Genomic DNA, 16530 nt, shown 5'->3' on the forward strand with positions numbered 1-16530 from the left:
ACAAGGAAGGTCACAGTGAAACCACATCACTGTAAAATAAAATCCAAAATGGAACTAGAATACCTCAGAGTGGTGAGGACAGGGGCTGTGTTTCATGATCTTCTTTCTGGGACTTTTTGGGGAAGATGAGAATGTCCAGGACGATGTGAATCTTAATTTTGCTTTCAAAATGAATGCAAACAAAAGTTCATCCTAAACCTCCAAAGGGACATTGGTTGTTATACTATGGAAGCAATAGGAGTTTCATTTAGCTATAATTCCATAGTTAGTTTGATACTAAGAGCTAATGCCTGAACCTATAAACACATAGACTAACTCCCTGCAGAAACGCAAGACCTAAGTATCTGTTCACATATTCCCTCTACAGTTTTCCCCACCGTTTTTCCACTGGAAAACACTTTCTTCAAGGGAAGTGACTTTGCCTTATTCATCTTTTTATCCCAGTACCCAGCACATAGTAGATGCTCAATAAATGTGGGCCGACCTTCTAACTTGATTCAGTCTCTTACATGGAAGCAGATAAAATGCTTCTGAATGGATTTTATGAAAGCTTTTGGCATTTTTACAGATGAAGAAACTGAGGCTTTGGGAGGTCACGGGCCTCACCTGAGGTCACGTGACTCGCCCAAGGTCACTGAGCTGGTACCCAGGCAGTCTGGTTCCACAGCCTGCACTTCTAACCCTTCTTGAGCATTCTGTCTTGTCCCACTGTATCCCTTAGTCTCCACACAGCTTTTCAAAGCCTCTGGCCAAACCAGTTTGAAAACTATCTATACCTAGGTGAGTATCATATAGCTGCCCCACACATCTTAATGAATTGGGTAAGTTTATTTTCTTAAAAGAAGTTCAGATCTAGGGCATCTCCCTGCTCATTGAGAATAGTCATGACAGTCACAATCCCATCTACATTTTGAGAAAAAGATTTACCCTTCCTCCGGCAAAGAGGGCTGCAAAGTCCTAAATTCCTTCGGCGTGAACACCACGTCCAAGTCGTCATCGGTGAAGTCTCCCAGCTCCTGGGCAAGCTCCACATCCAGGCTGTTCAGGTGTGTCATCAGAAGGCCTTCAAAGTCCACTGGCTCCACGGGTTCATAGAACTGAGGCTGAAGGGGTAGAGAAAGGAACAAGTTGGTTCCCACACAGTTTTCTGGTAAAAGCATGAAGGCAACAGTAGGTGCTTCCCTTGCCTTGCCTTTCGACTTAGTACTTCGCTCTTCGTGTAAAATGAAGTGACTCTGGAGGAGCTGTCAAACACAGAAGCAGTGATATGGAAAGAAATGCAGCACAGAAAGTCAAGTCATAACACGATGAGCAATTAAAATCATACCCCAAGGCAGAATTTTTCTCTCTGTAATTGCAGCTTGATGAGGAGTCCTAAGGAGATCCAAAATGAGATCACAAGGCTTTGCTGAATTTTTATAATTTCTCCTGCAACAGCTCTCTGAGGCCCATGTTTTATTTACCCAAATACAGTGAAGTAGGGAATGAAGGCAATTTTCCAGAAATTCAGGCAAACCCAACACCCCTTTGGCTGAGTATTTAGGCACAGTGTTTCCTTTGGCCTGAGTTATCCTATACATTGGTTCTCGAAAGCACTTCATATATAATCACAGCCGACAATGAACCAGACTCAGTGGCTGAAACACTCCAAGACGGTGATTTTCAAATGTCGCTGGGCTGACTGGTGCTGGTCTGGAAGGAATTTTCACTGAACTGCAGCTACATGAGCAAACTCAGGGCAATTTGCTGAGCTTTCATATGGTTAAAGTTACTCAGTTTAAAAGAATTGCTCTTTGCTCTTCAATTTTATCCTTCCACTTTGGGGGGAGGGAGAGACTACAAAAAATGGTAGAAATAGATGGCAATTCTAAGAATTTTTTTAGTTGATAAAATTAAAAGTCGGCAACCGTTTGTCAGTCCCCAAACAAAATTATTTCTTCATTTCTGTGAAATCCAAAGACCAAGAAACCACTGCCTTAAGGAAGTAAAAGAATCACTTAGATTAAGTAGACTTGTGTAATAAAAAAATAATAATAATAGCAGTAGCCCTATGGAGTGTTAATTTATGGCAGACTATTTGGAGTCATCAGCCCAAGAAGGGGGGTTCCCTCTACCTCTACCTGGAAATGGATCAACAAAACAAACACCCTAGATTCTTGACTTGTACTGCCTTGAAGTGAGAGAAGTACTCTCCCAAGGAAGTGCTAACAAAACCGGTTTTTCATCCCTTTGAAACCACATACCAGTAAGGGCTTCATGTTGGAGAGCAGAAACAAAGTGCTGTTGAAGAAGCAAAAGGAAATAAGATTAGAGAATGGAAATGTGGCTTGCCCGGCCCCCTCCTCACCCTTGCTGTCCCTAATGGTGGTGAGGACATGAGTGACTGTCTGGGATTCTTGGAGGTGGCTGACTTACATAATACCCTTTACCAGGGCAAAAGGGGGCAGAAGAGAAGCGACAGGACAAACATAGTGGTTGACAGCAAAGCCCCGAGTTCCCTGGGGCTTCCAGGTGATATGAGAAAGGACAGAGGAGTTTCCCTTGGTTCTGACTAGGGACCAGGAGGTCAGCTGAGGAGAGAACCATAGTCCTCACAAGGGTGCCTCTCAAAATGAAGCAACATGGATCAGTAGGACCTAAAGGAGCCAGAGATCCGTCTATGCAGGAGCCGGGTAAGGACTGAGTGTGCAATAGGGCAGCGCTGAACTCTGCCAGAGGGAACAAGAGGCATCATTTGCACAGAACCAGTAAGTCTGCCACAGACGCCTACATAAGAGCAACTCCAAAGGAGAAAGTAGACTCTTCCTCTCCCCTGCCCCCACCCAGCCACTGCACTTGGAACAGTTTAGAGTCAGGGATTGAAACGACTTCTATAGCAAATAAGGAAAACTGCATTTGTTGCATCCCCAGTCTTATTACTGTAAAGTTTATACCTATTGAATTAACAATTATTGAGCACTGTGTGCATAGAATTTGTACTAGGCCACTGTATACATTATCTCATTTAATCCTCACCGGAACCCTATGAGGTGTACACTTTTATTACAAGTTGAGTATCCCTTATCCAATATGACCAGGAATGAAATTGTTTCAGGTTTCAAATTTTTTTCATATTTTGGAATATTTACATATACATAACAAGGTATCTGGGGGATGGAACCCAAGTCTAAACACAAAACTCACTTATGTTTCATATATACCTTATATACATAGCCTGGTAATTTTATACAATATTTTAAATAATTTTGTTCATGAACCAAAGTTTTGATTGTATTTTGACTGTGACCCATTATATGAGGTCAGGTGTAAAATTTTCCACTTGTGGTGTCATTTTAGGCGCTCAAAAAGTTTTGGATTTTGGAGCATTTCAGATTTTCGATTTTCAGATTAGGATGTTCAGACTGTATCCCCATTTTACAGGTGAGGAAATTGAGGGCTAGAGATTTAATAATTTGCCCTTGATTACACAGCTAGAAAGTAGCCCATTTGGAATTCAAACCTAGACAGGCTCATGTTCTTTTTTTTTTTCCTTTATGTTCTTAACCACTACAATTTTGATTGTTCTCTTCTGTGGGCCTTTCAAGGAATCTGTATTTTCTGAAATAATTAAAACACTAGGCAATAGTGTATTTGGAAGCAAGCCAAAAAATACATTTACTACGACCCACTCTGAGCTTCTCATGAGATTGACCATTCAAAGTAATAATAAAATACTGGCCGGGCACGGTGGCTCACACCTGTAATCCTAGCACTCTGGGAGGCCGAGGCGGGTGGATCGCTCGAGGTCAGGAGTTCGAGACCAGCCTGAGTAAGACCCCGTCTCTACTAAAAATAGAAAGAAATTATCTGGCCAACTGAAAATATATATGGAAAAAATTAGCCGGGTATGGTGGCACAGGCCTGTAGTCCCAGCTACTCGGGAGGCTGAGGCAGTAGGATCACTTAAGCCCAGGAGTCTGAGGTTGCTGTGAGCTATGCTGACGCCACGGCACTCACTCTAGCCCGGGCAACAAAGTGAGACTCTGTCTCAAAAAAAAAAAAAGTAATAATAAAATACTTAAATAAATAAGTCAAGTGATAATAAATGGAAATTTATTATGAAGACTATCAATTACTCAAGCAGAGGCACTGAAAATATACACTTAAAAATTATACTGAAGCACAATTTGAAACAAGGTGAAATGAGCAGTAATAACTAGTAAGTAGAAGCATCAGAGAAATGAAGTTTGTGTGCAATTATCAGAGAGAAAAAAAATCAGTTCCTGCCAGAGTATAATACTTGTCATGTCCCTGAAATTCAAAGCCACAAATGATGAAAAACCTGGCTGACAGCAGCACCTGTCACCTACAGGACAGACTATCCAGGGAGAACAGGAGGGCCAACTCCCTCATTGAGCAATTATTTGCTGAGCATCTCCTGCGTTCAGGTCAGAGTTAGGCCTTAGGAATACAGGGGACAGAGGTAGTTGGCCCCCCATGCAGCTGCACTCTCATCAACCATGAGATGGGGAAGTCTGCAACCTTCTCACATGTAAATCATGCCATCTTTGGCAGAAGGGACTTGGTAAAGAGCATAGTATCATCACTGAGCACTAACTGTGTGGCAATGTGCCAATGCGATACACCCAATTGATGATAAGGCCATAAACTCTTAAGGTCTGAATCTACTCCAGGACCGAACAGACTGTAAACATAGTTAGTAATGACGGAATTACTGAGTATAGTGCTAGCACCACTCACAAGTGGCATTTAATAGTTTGTCCCCTTTACCCTTTCTATACTGAAACTAAAGTGGGAGGAAACTGGTCATTCCAAATGTGATGTAAACTAGCCTTGCTGTTGGCAAGTGGGTGGAGACCCCAGCTAGGCCTCAGAGCAGTTGTTCCTCTTGCAAATTCAAACAATAACCAGGAACCAACAAAGATTTCTGTTCTCTAAATTATCTGATGTCTAAATCTCAAGAGTAGGTTTTACCATGAGGCAATGAAAACACACACATACATAAGCACACAAACATACACACATGCCTATTTAGTGATAAGCAAATGAAAAAACAAACATTTGAGAGGGTTACATTGGCAGCGCATCTAGATGGGGATGAAGTTTGGGAATAAGGTGGGGTAGGGGGTGGGAGATATTCTAAGATCAGTCCAGGGTAGGACTTGGGCCCTTGGAAGCTTAAAAGGCAAACATGAAAATGAACTATTTTGTTTTCAAAATTAACAGCAGAGCTGTTGAGCTGTATGTGGCCTCCCAGTCAGTGGAGACCAAAGACTAGTTTAAACAGTATGATCCGAAGTAATTTCAAAAAGGTCACCTTGACACCATGTATTATCATACTGTGTATATAATTTGTTACAGGTAATAAGAAAAAAATCAACATAAAAAGAAAATTAAAAAAACTCCCTTTTAAAATAAAATAAACAAACAAAAATACTTAAGACAGCAAGTGATCCTAAACCAGGCTTTACCTATAGTGATGGCTTCACAATGTGTCAACGTGGCTAGGCTGAACTACATTCCCCCAGATTCCCTTTCTAACGTTTCTAGACAGGGTGGGCTACAAGAGTTTCCTCCTGCTAGAGCTGCAGAACCATAACTGTTTAGAGTTAATCTACATAGCACAGTGTACTATACAGACAGCACAGTGACAGCTGACTCAAATAACAAATCTGAACAATATTTCACAAATAAAAATGCTGAAAGCAGGAAGGTTAAATGACCCAAATCACACAATTACAAAGGACTTGGATCTGTTGTTCCAGCCCTGGGGAGGCTTCATGCCAGTCTCGTGGGTATGGAAAAGGGGCATGATGTCTCCAGGTGCTGCACCTGTATCCTCACGCATGTTGACCCCTGGGAGGGTGGTCCTCACATGGACTTGGCAGTTCACAACAGACAAGTCTTGGCAAAGTCACCCAAGACTTCCATGTAACCAAATTCAGTGGTCTTTGCTCAGGTTTGGTTTATCTACAGCACTGGACACAGTTGATCACTCTCTCCTTCTTGAAATACTTTCTTCCCCAGGAGGGAAACCGATTGTCCCAGCCTGTCCCAGCCTCTGAAAATCCCATATACTGGGAAACTCCTTAGTCCCAGGCAAACTGGAACAGTCGGTTACTTTACTTTAGGGATACCACTTTTTCTAGGTTCTCTTCCTACTATGCAGTGCCCTGGTGTTCAGTCCTAAAACATCTCTGCTCAATATGCTTTCAATCCCAGATGATCTCACCCACTCTCATGGCTTTAAATGTTTTTTTGAAGTACAAATTTACATGTGCAGCCTCAACCTCCACCACGAAGTTTTCCAATTACATCTCAACATCACCATTTGGTAATCCAGTAGGCCCTCTCAAAGGTACCAAATTCAAAACTCACTCATAATTTTCCTGCCAATCTGCATTTTCCATACCTTCCAAGCCTCTGCACCACAAGTGGCAATTACATTCCCCCAGTTGCTCAGGCCAAAAACTTTGGAGTCAATGTTGATTCTTCTCTTTCCCTTACGTTCTACAGATAATTCATCAGAACATCCTATCCATTTTGCTTCTGAAATATATCCAGAATACAATCACTTCTCACCTTCTCTACTGCTACCACCTATTCCAAAGTACCATCATTGCTTTCCTGAGTTATTGTAACATCTTCCTAACTGCCCTCCCTTCCCCTAGTCTGTCTTCCACATAGCAGCCAGAGTGATCCTTATAAAAAGTCAGAGTGCACCGGGCTTGTGCTCAGTGCTGCCAGTGGCTTCCTGTCCTAATCAGAGTAGGAGCCAACATTCTTCCACAGTCTCTGAGGCCTAAGACCCAGCCCTGCTTTCTCTATGGTCTCGTTTCCCACTGCCCCCTCTGTTCAGGTTACATTCTGCTTCCTTGCTGTTTCTGGAGCATGCCACACACTCTTGCCTTGGGGGCTTTGCACTTGCTGTTCCTTCTGACTGGAACGCCTTGTCAAGTTCATTCAGGATTCTGTCCAAGTATCTCCTTTCTAGACAGAGGCCTTCACAGACTATCCAATTTAAAATAGCACCTCTTCTGTGTCCCTCTTCCCTTTCCCTGTTCCATTCTTCAAAGCCCTGGCCACCCCTGATACAGTCTACACTTGCTTGTCTATGTCTGTCTCCCATTCTAAAATATAAGCTCTATGAGGACAGACACTTTTTGTTACATTCGTGATTGTATCATCAGCTCTTACAGCGGTTCCTAACACACAGTGAAAACCAATAAATGTTTCTTGAATGAATGAATGAGACAATCCTCATAGCTCTCTACTATCTTTAAATGAAGCCGAAGGCAGTGAGGCTCTTCTGACTTCAGTGATTTCAAAATACTGTACCCCATGGACTAGATTAAACACTTTCCTGCTTCCACCAACAACAGTCTTTCACTGATGCCCCTGAGTAGAAGTTGCTGACATGCCATGATGGGCATCAATCTATTTTCACCAAGGCTGGTTTGATTCCCCTGTTTTATAATGACAATCATGAAATGCCTGCTTTGTGTGTAGAATGCCTGCCAGTCTTTCATTTTATAGTCCACTGTGAATTGGCATGAAAGCTACATTGAGATTTTCATTTTCCATCAAGTCCCCTCCAGTGCAATCGATGAAACCGAAGTGTAGTCCAACTCCTTGGATGAAGTACAAAAGAACAGCAGAATCAGAACAAAAGTGGGCCATGTTTATCAAGCAATTCACCAGGTAAATCATCCTTTGCTGTAAAAGAACTGGTTGCTGCATAGAAGCCTATACACGTAACTAGAATAAATGCCTTCTAAGGTATCAGATGACCTTTTTTTATAAAACGTAAATGTTATATACAAACATGTCATGTAACCATGGCGTTTTGGTAAAGATCCAGGATGTGGCTTTTTACATCCTTTTCTTCAGCCAGAGCCGTTATGGTCCAGTTGATTCACTCTATTTCATTTCAAAACTTTTCTGTTCTCATTTTAAAAAGTAGGATGTGTCCCTCCATAAAGACCGTAGCTTAATATTATTAACCAGGTACACAATGTCTCAAATCGTCCTTACTTCCTTAGGGCACAGATCCCAATCCTTTCTTCTCTGGTATGTTTCACTTTCTTCTCTACTTTCAACAATAAGAATAGTATTTCACAGTTTCATTTGAACAGAGACATCGAATATAGAGCTGTTTGCCTACATAGGTTGCTGGCATCAGAGAGTCTCTGGTCGACCTGTTCACATGGCTGTGACAATGGAGAATGCTGAGGCCAATGGGTGAGTTTACACGTGCAGGGATATTTACTAGCCAGAGCCAATCTCTATGGCTCTAGTCACAAACGATTCTGGCGGGAGTATCAAATAGACCCAGGGCAAGTTTATCATCTTGTCCACAAAGCCAACTCTGAATGAAAGATCCCCTTCATATTAAAAAATGCAAAATTTAAAAATATTTTATCTACTTTGAAAATGTACATACACACAGTCATCACAGCTAACATTTACAATTAGAGTTAAAAAACAAAAAAGTCCAATAAAACAAAAAGAAAAAACATCAAACACACACCCTTCCTCTCATTTGATTTATCAGATTTATGACCGAAGCCACCATAGTTATGTAGCTACAGGATTAACAAGTGGTCCTTGCTCACCACACATTCTGCAATTTGGAGCACAAAAGAAACTTTACCCTTGTTTATATTCTTTGCCCTATTTGGAATGTTTCTACCTTTAAATTTAAAGTTCTTTAAGTGACTCTCAACTTGGGCCACAAGTTCAAGTCCCCATGGAACTTTAAAATACTGATGCCTGGTCCCCACCCTAGGGAATTACGATTTAATTGTTCCGTGGTGGGCCTGGCTACAGGTATGTTTCTAAAGGTCCCTGGGTGATTCAAATATACAGTCAGGGCTGAGAATCCTTCCTCTAAGTCTTCTCAGCCTCCTGCATCAAGCCTAGTACATCCTGTGTCTTCTCCTCTGAACACTCGCCCACCTGAAGCCAGTATAGATCCTCTATATCATCTGTCCTCCCAAATGGATCATAGAGCCCTTCACAGCTGAAGCCATCTTTTATTCATCTTCTTCTTTCACTCCCCCACTGTGTCTCCATAGTGCCAAATACAGAAGACAGTGATATTAGCCACTATTTACATAGGACCTATGATATAATTCTATATTAACTCTAATGGGGGCAGTATTATTATGCCACTTTTGCAAATGAGGAAACTGAAGGCTTCAGCAAGGTTAAGTAACTTGTCCCAAATTATATAACTAATAAGTGGCAATTGTACTCCACCCCAGATTCATCTGACTTCAAGTTCTTCACCCCAGATTCATCTGACTTCAAGTTCTTCACTCTTGCAAAACAGCAGCAGCAACAAAAAACTTGTAATTGATCAGGTTTTAAATAACTTGACTTCACTTAATTACTTTTTAAAATTAAACAACCATTTGTATCAGCATGTGGCATTGTCAAAATGGTGTTTATCTAAATAAAGGTAAGAGAAACAATGGCCAAAATGCACTTGGTCTTATTTTTCAATGGACCAAAATAATACAATGAACAACAGTCTGTGCCCTCTCATTTAAGGAAAGCTTTCCAAAGCTGCTTCAAGGTAGAGAATATTCAGATTACAAACTAACCCTTTGCCTTGCTAGAAATGAATCTTGCTGAAATGTTCTGTTATCTCTCTATGAAAAGAAACAATATTTTAAAGGTAAAAGGAAATCACCATGTAATTTGATGATTTCTTTTGGGGAACCTTCGTTCAGGGAGATGACTCAAGGGAAAGAACAGCCACTTCATTCTGACATTACAACACGACAGAAAGTAAACATTGGGAGATGGGATTTCCTAACAGGCTGTTTAAAAAAAAAAAAAGGAATAAAATTCAAGCCCCGTGGCTCCCACATGCCTCTTGCTCTTTGGGTAGAAGGAACAAGGGCAGCAGACTATGCTGTAGTGGAGTAGAGAAAGGAAAGGAGATTCAGAAAAGTATATAAATGGGAATAACCAGAAGTGATATATTTTAAAGGATATTTATGTACAAACACAACCAGGATTAAATGACAACAGATAGGAACACACAATTCTTGTATAGTTTAACATTTTTGCTACTTTCTTGATATCTTCTCTTAGACAACGGGTAGCTAGGCCACATGTGAACTTGACTACCTAGCTAATGAAGTAATTCATCAAAATTCACTATCATCAAAACCTACTAAGAAGGCAGCGAATTACCAAAAGAATACTTGCAAATATTAAGCAATTTGTTTTCTTTGTAACTTTACACAAACAAAGAATTTCTCCTGAAAAAATTTCATGCTGCATCATTAAAGTACAGCTGGGGTGGAGAGAAAGCCTGTTAGTTAAACTTCCTTAAAGTCTCTTAATAGTGATGTCCACACTATTTCCCAAGACAACTACTGCAGAAAGCTGCAGTCTTAATTTACAAAATAGCAAAGCACCAAGACCCTCCCCCACCTTATCTAAATTTAAAAATATATCCAATCACTTTTTAACTAAATTGTGCATATTTTGGAATACAACTTGAATCAGAAATTTTTTAAAAAATGTTTTCGTTTTCAATTAAATATATATTACCACCAAATTAAACCAACAAGCATATCTAATTTATCATGGTTTAGAGCTCATCTAATATATCTGAAAACATGGACATTATGCACTTGATGTGCTTTTATGGTAATCTGCAATTTTGAAACAGACAGGAAAGGTACAAATAAAAGGGCAATCTAGCAAGCCACCGGAGTCATAAATAGATTTTTTGAAGAAATGGCATCACAAATTATCTCTTGCAGTAAAAGGTGCTACGCGTTTTTTAGTACTACTATTTCATTAATGACACAAGACAAAAAATTATCCTTCTGAAATAACCACAAATCACTCCAGTAAAACATACCTTTAAAAGATACACAGTTACACGGCGTGTAAATTGTTACAGGAGACAAAATGGCGGCTACCGGAAACCAAGTGGAAGGTTACAACATTTCTAAGAGCAGAAGTGGTTTTGAAGTAATAAGAAGAAACAAAAAATAACCTAACCTCCTCAAGACAACCACTGGAACCAGCAAGAAGTGCTGCTGTGCTGTGTGTGAGGAAGTGAGTACAGGAGGGCTAGAGCTCTCTCACAAAGGAAGTGAATACTCACTTTTGGTTTTACCAACCATCTCATTTAAGTCAGATTCATCTCACCTGGCACATGTTTGGCATTTAGTACTCAAATAATATAACATATGTATGCACAATCAACAGTTGGTGTTAATGTAAAAATGTAGGCAATCTTCAACTTAAAAGTGGAATGTGTTCTAAAAATGAAGGCTTGTACATACTGTATGATTGCAATTACAGTATCTGAAGTTCCAGGTAGGGCAAAATTATAACAACAGAAGTAGATCAGTGATTGCCTGGGTCGGGGGCTGGAGTTTGGGAGAGGAGACTAACTGCAAAAGGGAACCAGGGAATTTTTTTGTACGATAAGGGAAGTGTTCCATATCAATTGAGTAAGGTTAAATGACTCTACATTGCCTAAATTCATCAAATTGTATAGCCCAAATGGGTAAATTTTATTATACGTAAATTATATTTCCAAGAAAATAACTTTGCAGAATGAAGGTTTATAACTTGGCTTTTCAGAATTTGGTATACACTTTTCCAGTTAAAAGCAAACTACAAATAGTCGTAAGTTTCCAGGTTGTTCCTCTTTCCCAAATATGAACCATAATCTGGGTGAAATTGAGTGGCCTGGGTGACTGCTAAGTCTAGAGAGGTCAGAACCATGGCCTGGGAAGGACCTATTTGCCCTCTGAGCCCTGGTTGATGGAGGGAGAAGAGATATTATCTGATGTGAAAAAGTAGCCATGCAGTTAGGAACCAGTGGTTGAAGAACATAAGGTGGTGGTAGGAAGATCTAAGGAGAGCCAGGAAACAAACACATACGCTGGGCACTTCTGCACTCAACTGTTTTGCTAAGTAAACTTGTAACTCATACTTACTAGTTGAAGAGAGGGGAAGCCAGAGGAGGTACTTATGCTCTGTCGATGGTACTGGCCAAGGTTTGGTGGGAGAGTAAACTGTTTCCTTATTTCTGCCGAAGAATACCTTGGATCAAAATAGAAAAATCTAAATGAAGTGATTATTTTTAACAATCATCACAATTATAGATGCAATCTTTGCCATCATGTTATAAAACCTACGCTTTGGTTGGGCGATGGGCATAACTGACTGTTGGTGGACATTGTAGTTATTGTCTGACAACACAAACCCTTGAGAAGTTCACAGAGGCCAGGATGCCTGCAATCATGGCTCCTGCCCAGTACTGAAAGGATGATGGCAGGAGAAGAAAGAGTCTGAAGACCAAGAAAAAGATCCAGGGCATTTGGCTCCTTCTGCCCTGGTCATTCAGAGGACTTGGCACTCCATGAGGACATCTGATCTCTGACTAGAGTCTTTTAAACCCTGAGCTGCCATTTTGATCCAGCCATTCTCATTTCAAGCAGCTGAACCGTTTAGGTCAGCTGCCTGCCGTAACAGAGAACCGTTACATGAACACTTCCACCTCCTTGCCGGGACCTTACATGCTACCTGGAATTCCCAAGGACTGTATTTTTTCCAAACTGCTCCTACTGGAGTGATCCTTTGCATCATCCACATTAACACCGCTGAGTCCTCAGCCAACACTTCTGGTGGCCAGGAGCTACACATGTAATAGAAAGTTGTTCTCCGTTGTCTACACACACCTGTTGGCATGAGCCTGCTGGCCAGTGAGCCCCAGCTTACAAACAGGTTGACTTCCGGGCGCTCATTTGTTAGCCATTTGTTTGGAACTCAGAACACATTTTCTCATTACATCATTATGTTGGTGTCTGGCTTCTCAGGCGAGTTCACAAAAACATATTTAAACCACAATGAGGCCAAAGCATACAATACCAATACCACTATTGAATGTAACTAGAAACTAGGAGAGATTACTGTAGATCAAACAAGGTCTTTTTTTTAAACATGCTTTGTATCCAATAAGGGTATATATTAATATCTAAATTTTAAACATTGTAATTTTAAATATATTTAAATATTATAAAGGATATTATGTTTTCTTTGTGATAATGTGCACCAGGGCATAATTATTAACCACCCTGCATGATGAGGTTTCTAACGTGGTCTGCTTTTCTCCTGACCTTGGCAATGTGATATTCCCAGAGAGGCAGGAAACCTGGATTGTGGTCCCAACTTTGGCATCCATTATTCCTCTTCAAGAGTACCCCAACTCCCTTTCAGGATGCCCACACTCATGCTGTGCACTGTGTAGGCAGAAATAAAAATCAAATGGGTGGGCATAACCCCAAACAGGACAATTATCCTCCTACCCAGGATTCTGAATGATGAATGGATAAAAGAATGGGAAGAAAATGGCTGGAGTGCATTCATGCTAGTGGCAGCCCCTTACATTATCATACAATGAAGTGAAACCCCAGAGGAAGTTGTAGCAGCAAGCACAAGTTGTACTCTTTAATTTTCTACAGCATCTTCATTATTTAATTTTTAAAAAGTATAAGAAAATACTTGGATAAGGAATAAATATTCTATTAGCCATCAGGGAAATGCAGATGAAACCACAGTGAGAGACCATTTCACAACCACTAGGATGGCTATCCCAAAAAAGATGGGCAATAACAAGTGTTGACAAGGATGTGGAGAAACTGGAGCACTCACACATTGTAGGTGGGAACAGAAAATGCTGCAGCCATTTTGGAAAGCAATTTGGCAGTTCCTCTAAAAGTTAAACAGAGCTCCCATACATCCCAGAAATTCCACTCCTCGGTATGTTCCCAAGAGAAAAGAAAGCATACTTCCACACAAAAACTTATACATGAATGTGCATAGGAGCATTATTTATAATGGCCCAAAAGTGGAAACAATCCAAATCTCCATCAACTGATGAGTGCATTAAAGAAAAGTTGTATATCCACATAATGAAATATTACTCAGCAATAAAAAGGAAGGAAGTACTGATATACATTGCAACATGGATGAACCTTGGAGACATTATAACAAGTAAAATAATCTAAACCAAAACACCACATGTTGTATGATTCCTTATATGAAATGCCCAGAATAGTAAAATCTATAGGCAGAAAGTAGATTAGTGTTTGCCTAGGATTGAGGGGATTGTAGAGAAATGGAGGGTGGCAGCTAATGGGTATGGGGTTTCTTTCTGGGGTGATGAAAATGTCCTAAAACTGTTTGTGGTGATGAATGTATGATTCTGTGAATGCATTAAAAATCATTGAATTGTACACATTAAATGGGTGAATTGTATGGTATATGAATTATACCTAAATAAAGTAGATAGCGATAGGTATGTATGTGTGTACACACGTATATGCGAGTATTCTGCAGAGACAAGAGTGAAGGCAAAAAACTACAAAATTTAGTGTGACAACTAGGAGTGGAAGAAAAACTTCAGATTTTGTCTCCAAAATCTTGCTTGATAGATTGATTTTAATTACAAGGTAGATAGTCACCAATTTTTAAAAAATTGGCAGATTAGACCACTGTCCTCAAAACAAAGTGCCTATCTTGCATGAACAGCAATGTAGCTTGTGTTTGGCAGCACAGAGAATAGAACCAACACTGCAATCATTTATTTGCTTACTTAAGAAGATGACCATAAGTCACAGAGGGCCAAGACAACCGAGGCCCTTTTCCGTGATCAAGCTGGCCTTTCCATAGACAAGACTGACTTCTCCTGAGACATCTCCCTCCAGCTCCTACCCCAAGAGCTCTCAGACTACATGTTTTAGTTTCATGGCTGTTCTAAAACCCTTCCTATCATAGACCAGAGTAGTCTCTCTGAAATGGGAATATCTGAAAATGTTCAGGAAAGGAACTGGCATTGTGAAAAGATCAAAGAGGCAGGAGGGAAAGGGTCTTGTTTTCATTTGGAAGCAAAATCTATTGTCCTATGTCAAGGCACTGGTAATTTTTTTCATCAGGAAATCACAATGTTCCTGCTCTCTAGTCCTTCTTACACAGGGTCAACTGCAATTTCTGTTCTAGTCCTCCATGTTAAGAATGTCCTAATTCAGACCTATACAACAGGTCTTTTCCTTGACACTTTGAGCGTGTCCCAATATCTAACACCAATCTCATTTACTCTCCCTACAGAATCAATTATACAAAAGGCAATTAAACCTGTCACTTCAAAACTGTCAAATAGAGATGAATTGTTTGTCCTTCAAATGAAAATAACGAATCATCCTACATGGAAAAGAATTGCTTCATATCACTTAAAGAACTTCAAAATAAAGTATCTCTAGTGAGGCCCTACACACATATTAAACTAGCAGAAATAGGCCAGAATGATTAAACTCCATGTTGGCCGAGCTGTTAGAAAATCTGCAGGCCTCACTCCCCAGGTGGGGCTGTATATTGGCTCCATGTCTCTGGAAGGTAATACTGTAATGTGCAACCCAAACTATAAAACTGCCATTATCCTTTTAGCTAATCATCTCACTTTGGAGAATATACCCCATGGAATTCATACAAACAAAAACATAATTTGAGCAGAAATAAGTGTAAGAACTCTGTATGTGATAGCATGATAGCAAATAATTGAAAATAACCAAAGCATCCATCACTAGGGAGAACACTGAGCAAATAATAGTATAAAATACATTGGCTATCATTTTGTCAATTAAAATGACAAAAATATGAATCAGGTTGACCCATGGAAATATGCATACAAAGTAAGATGCGGTAAAAAATACTATGAGGAACCAAATACAAATACATAACAATCTATGTGGAATATACTACAAGGATCAGAAATCCTTTCTGTAGTCACATAGAAGAGGTAGTTTAATATATTACTGCCTCCTTCAGTTCTTTCTCCTGTGAAGTTTCTTAAATTCATAATTTTTTAAAAAAACATGCATACATATAAAATAGTGTGTGGGCAGAGTATACTACTTGGGATTTTTTTTTTTTTTTTTTTTTTTTTTTTTTTTGAGACAGAGTCTCACTTTGTTGCCCAGGCTAGAGTGAGTGCTGTGGCGTCAGCCTAGCTCACAGCAACCTCAAACTCCTGGGCTTAAGCGATCCTACTGCCTCAGCCTCCCAAGTAGCTGGGACTACAGGCATGCGCCACCATGCCCGGCTAATTTTTTCTATATATATCTTTAGTTGTCCAGATAATTTTTATCTCTATTCTTAGTAGAGACAGGGTCTCGCTCAGGGTGGTCTCAAACTCCTGACCTCGAGCGATCCACCCGCCTTGGCTTCCCAGAGGGCTAGGATTACAGGTGTGAGCCACCGCGCCCAGCTGGATTTTTAAAAGTTATGTAAACATCAGCTATTAAGTTTGCTATCTAGAACTCCAGTTTAGCACACCAGTGTCCAAATCAACCCTCTTCATCTCTACCCTGGTCCTAGTGAAGGAGGAAATCTGTCCGTGAATAAGAATATAGCCAGGGCAAGAACTCACACAGGCTCTGTATCCATGCAGGTATGATGTGTGGGTTTTATTTTCTTCTGCATTTCAGTCTC

General features: G+C 40.2%; 1 protein-coding gene across 3 annotated transcripts in view; it reads right to left on the reverse strand.

The window, feature by feature from the left end:
• Window positions 1–16530, reverse strand: part of DOCK8 (dedicator of cytokinesis 8) — a 199796-nt gene that overhangs the window by 147145 nt on the left and 36121 nt on the right. For 2 of the 3 annotated variants that reach the window (XM_045562393.1, XM_045562395.1), the window contains exons 2-3: window positions 11979–12084; window positions 928–1103 (exon numbers count right to left, since the gene is read on the reverse strand). In XM_045562393.1, coding sequence (XP_045418349.1) covers window positions 928–1103; window positions 11979–12084 — 282 coding nt within the window. Of the gene's footprint in view, window positions 1–927; window positions 1104–10885; window positions 11241–11978; window positions 12085–16530 lie in introns of those variants that run through there. The other variant, XM_045562394.1, reaches the window with a different exon arrangement.

The sequence above is a fragment of the Lemur catta genome, chromosome 10 (genome assembly GCF_020740605.2).
Source record: "Lemur catta isolate mLemCat1 chromosome 10, mLemCat1.pri, whole genome shotgun sequence".
NCBI classification, from domain to species: domain Eukaryota; kingdom Metazoa; phylum Chordata; class Mammalia; order Primates; family Lemuridae; genus Lemur; species Lemur catta.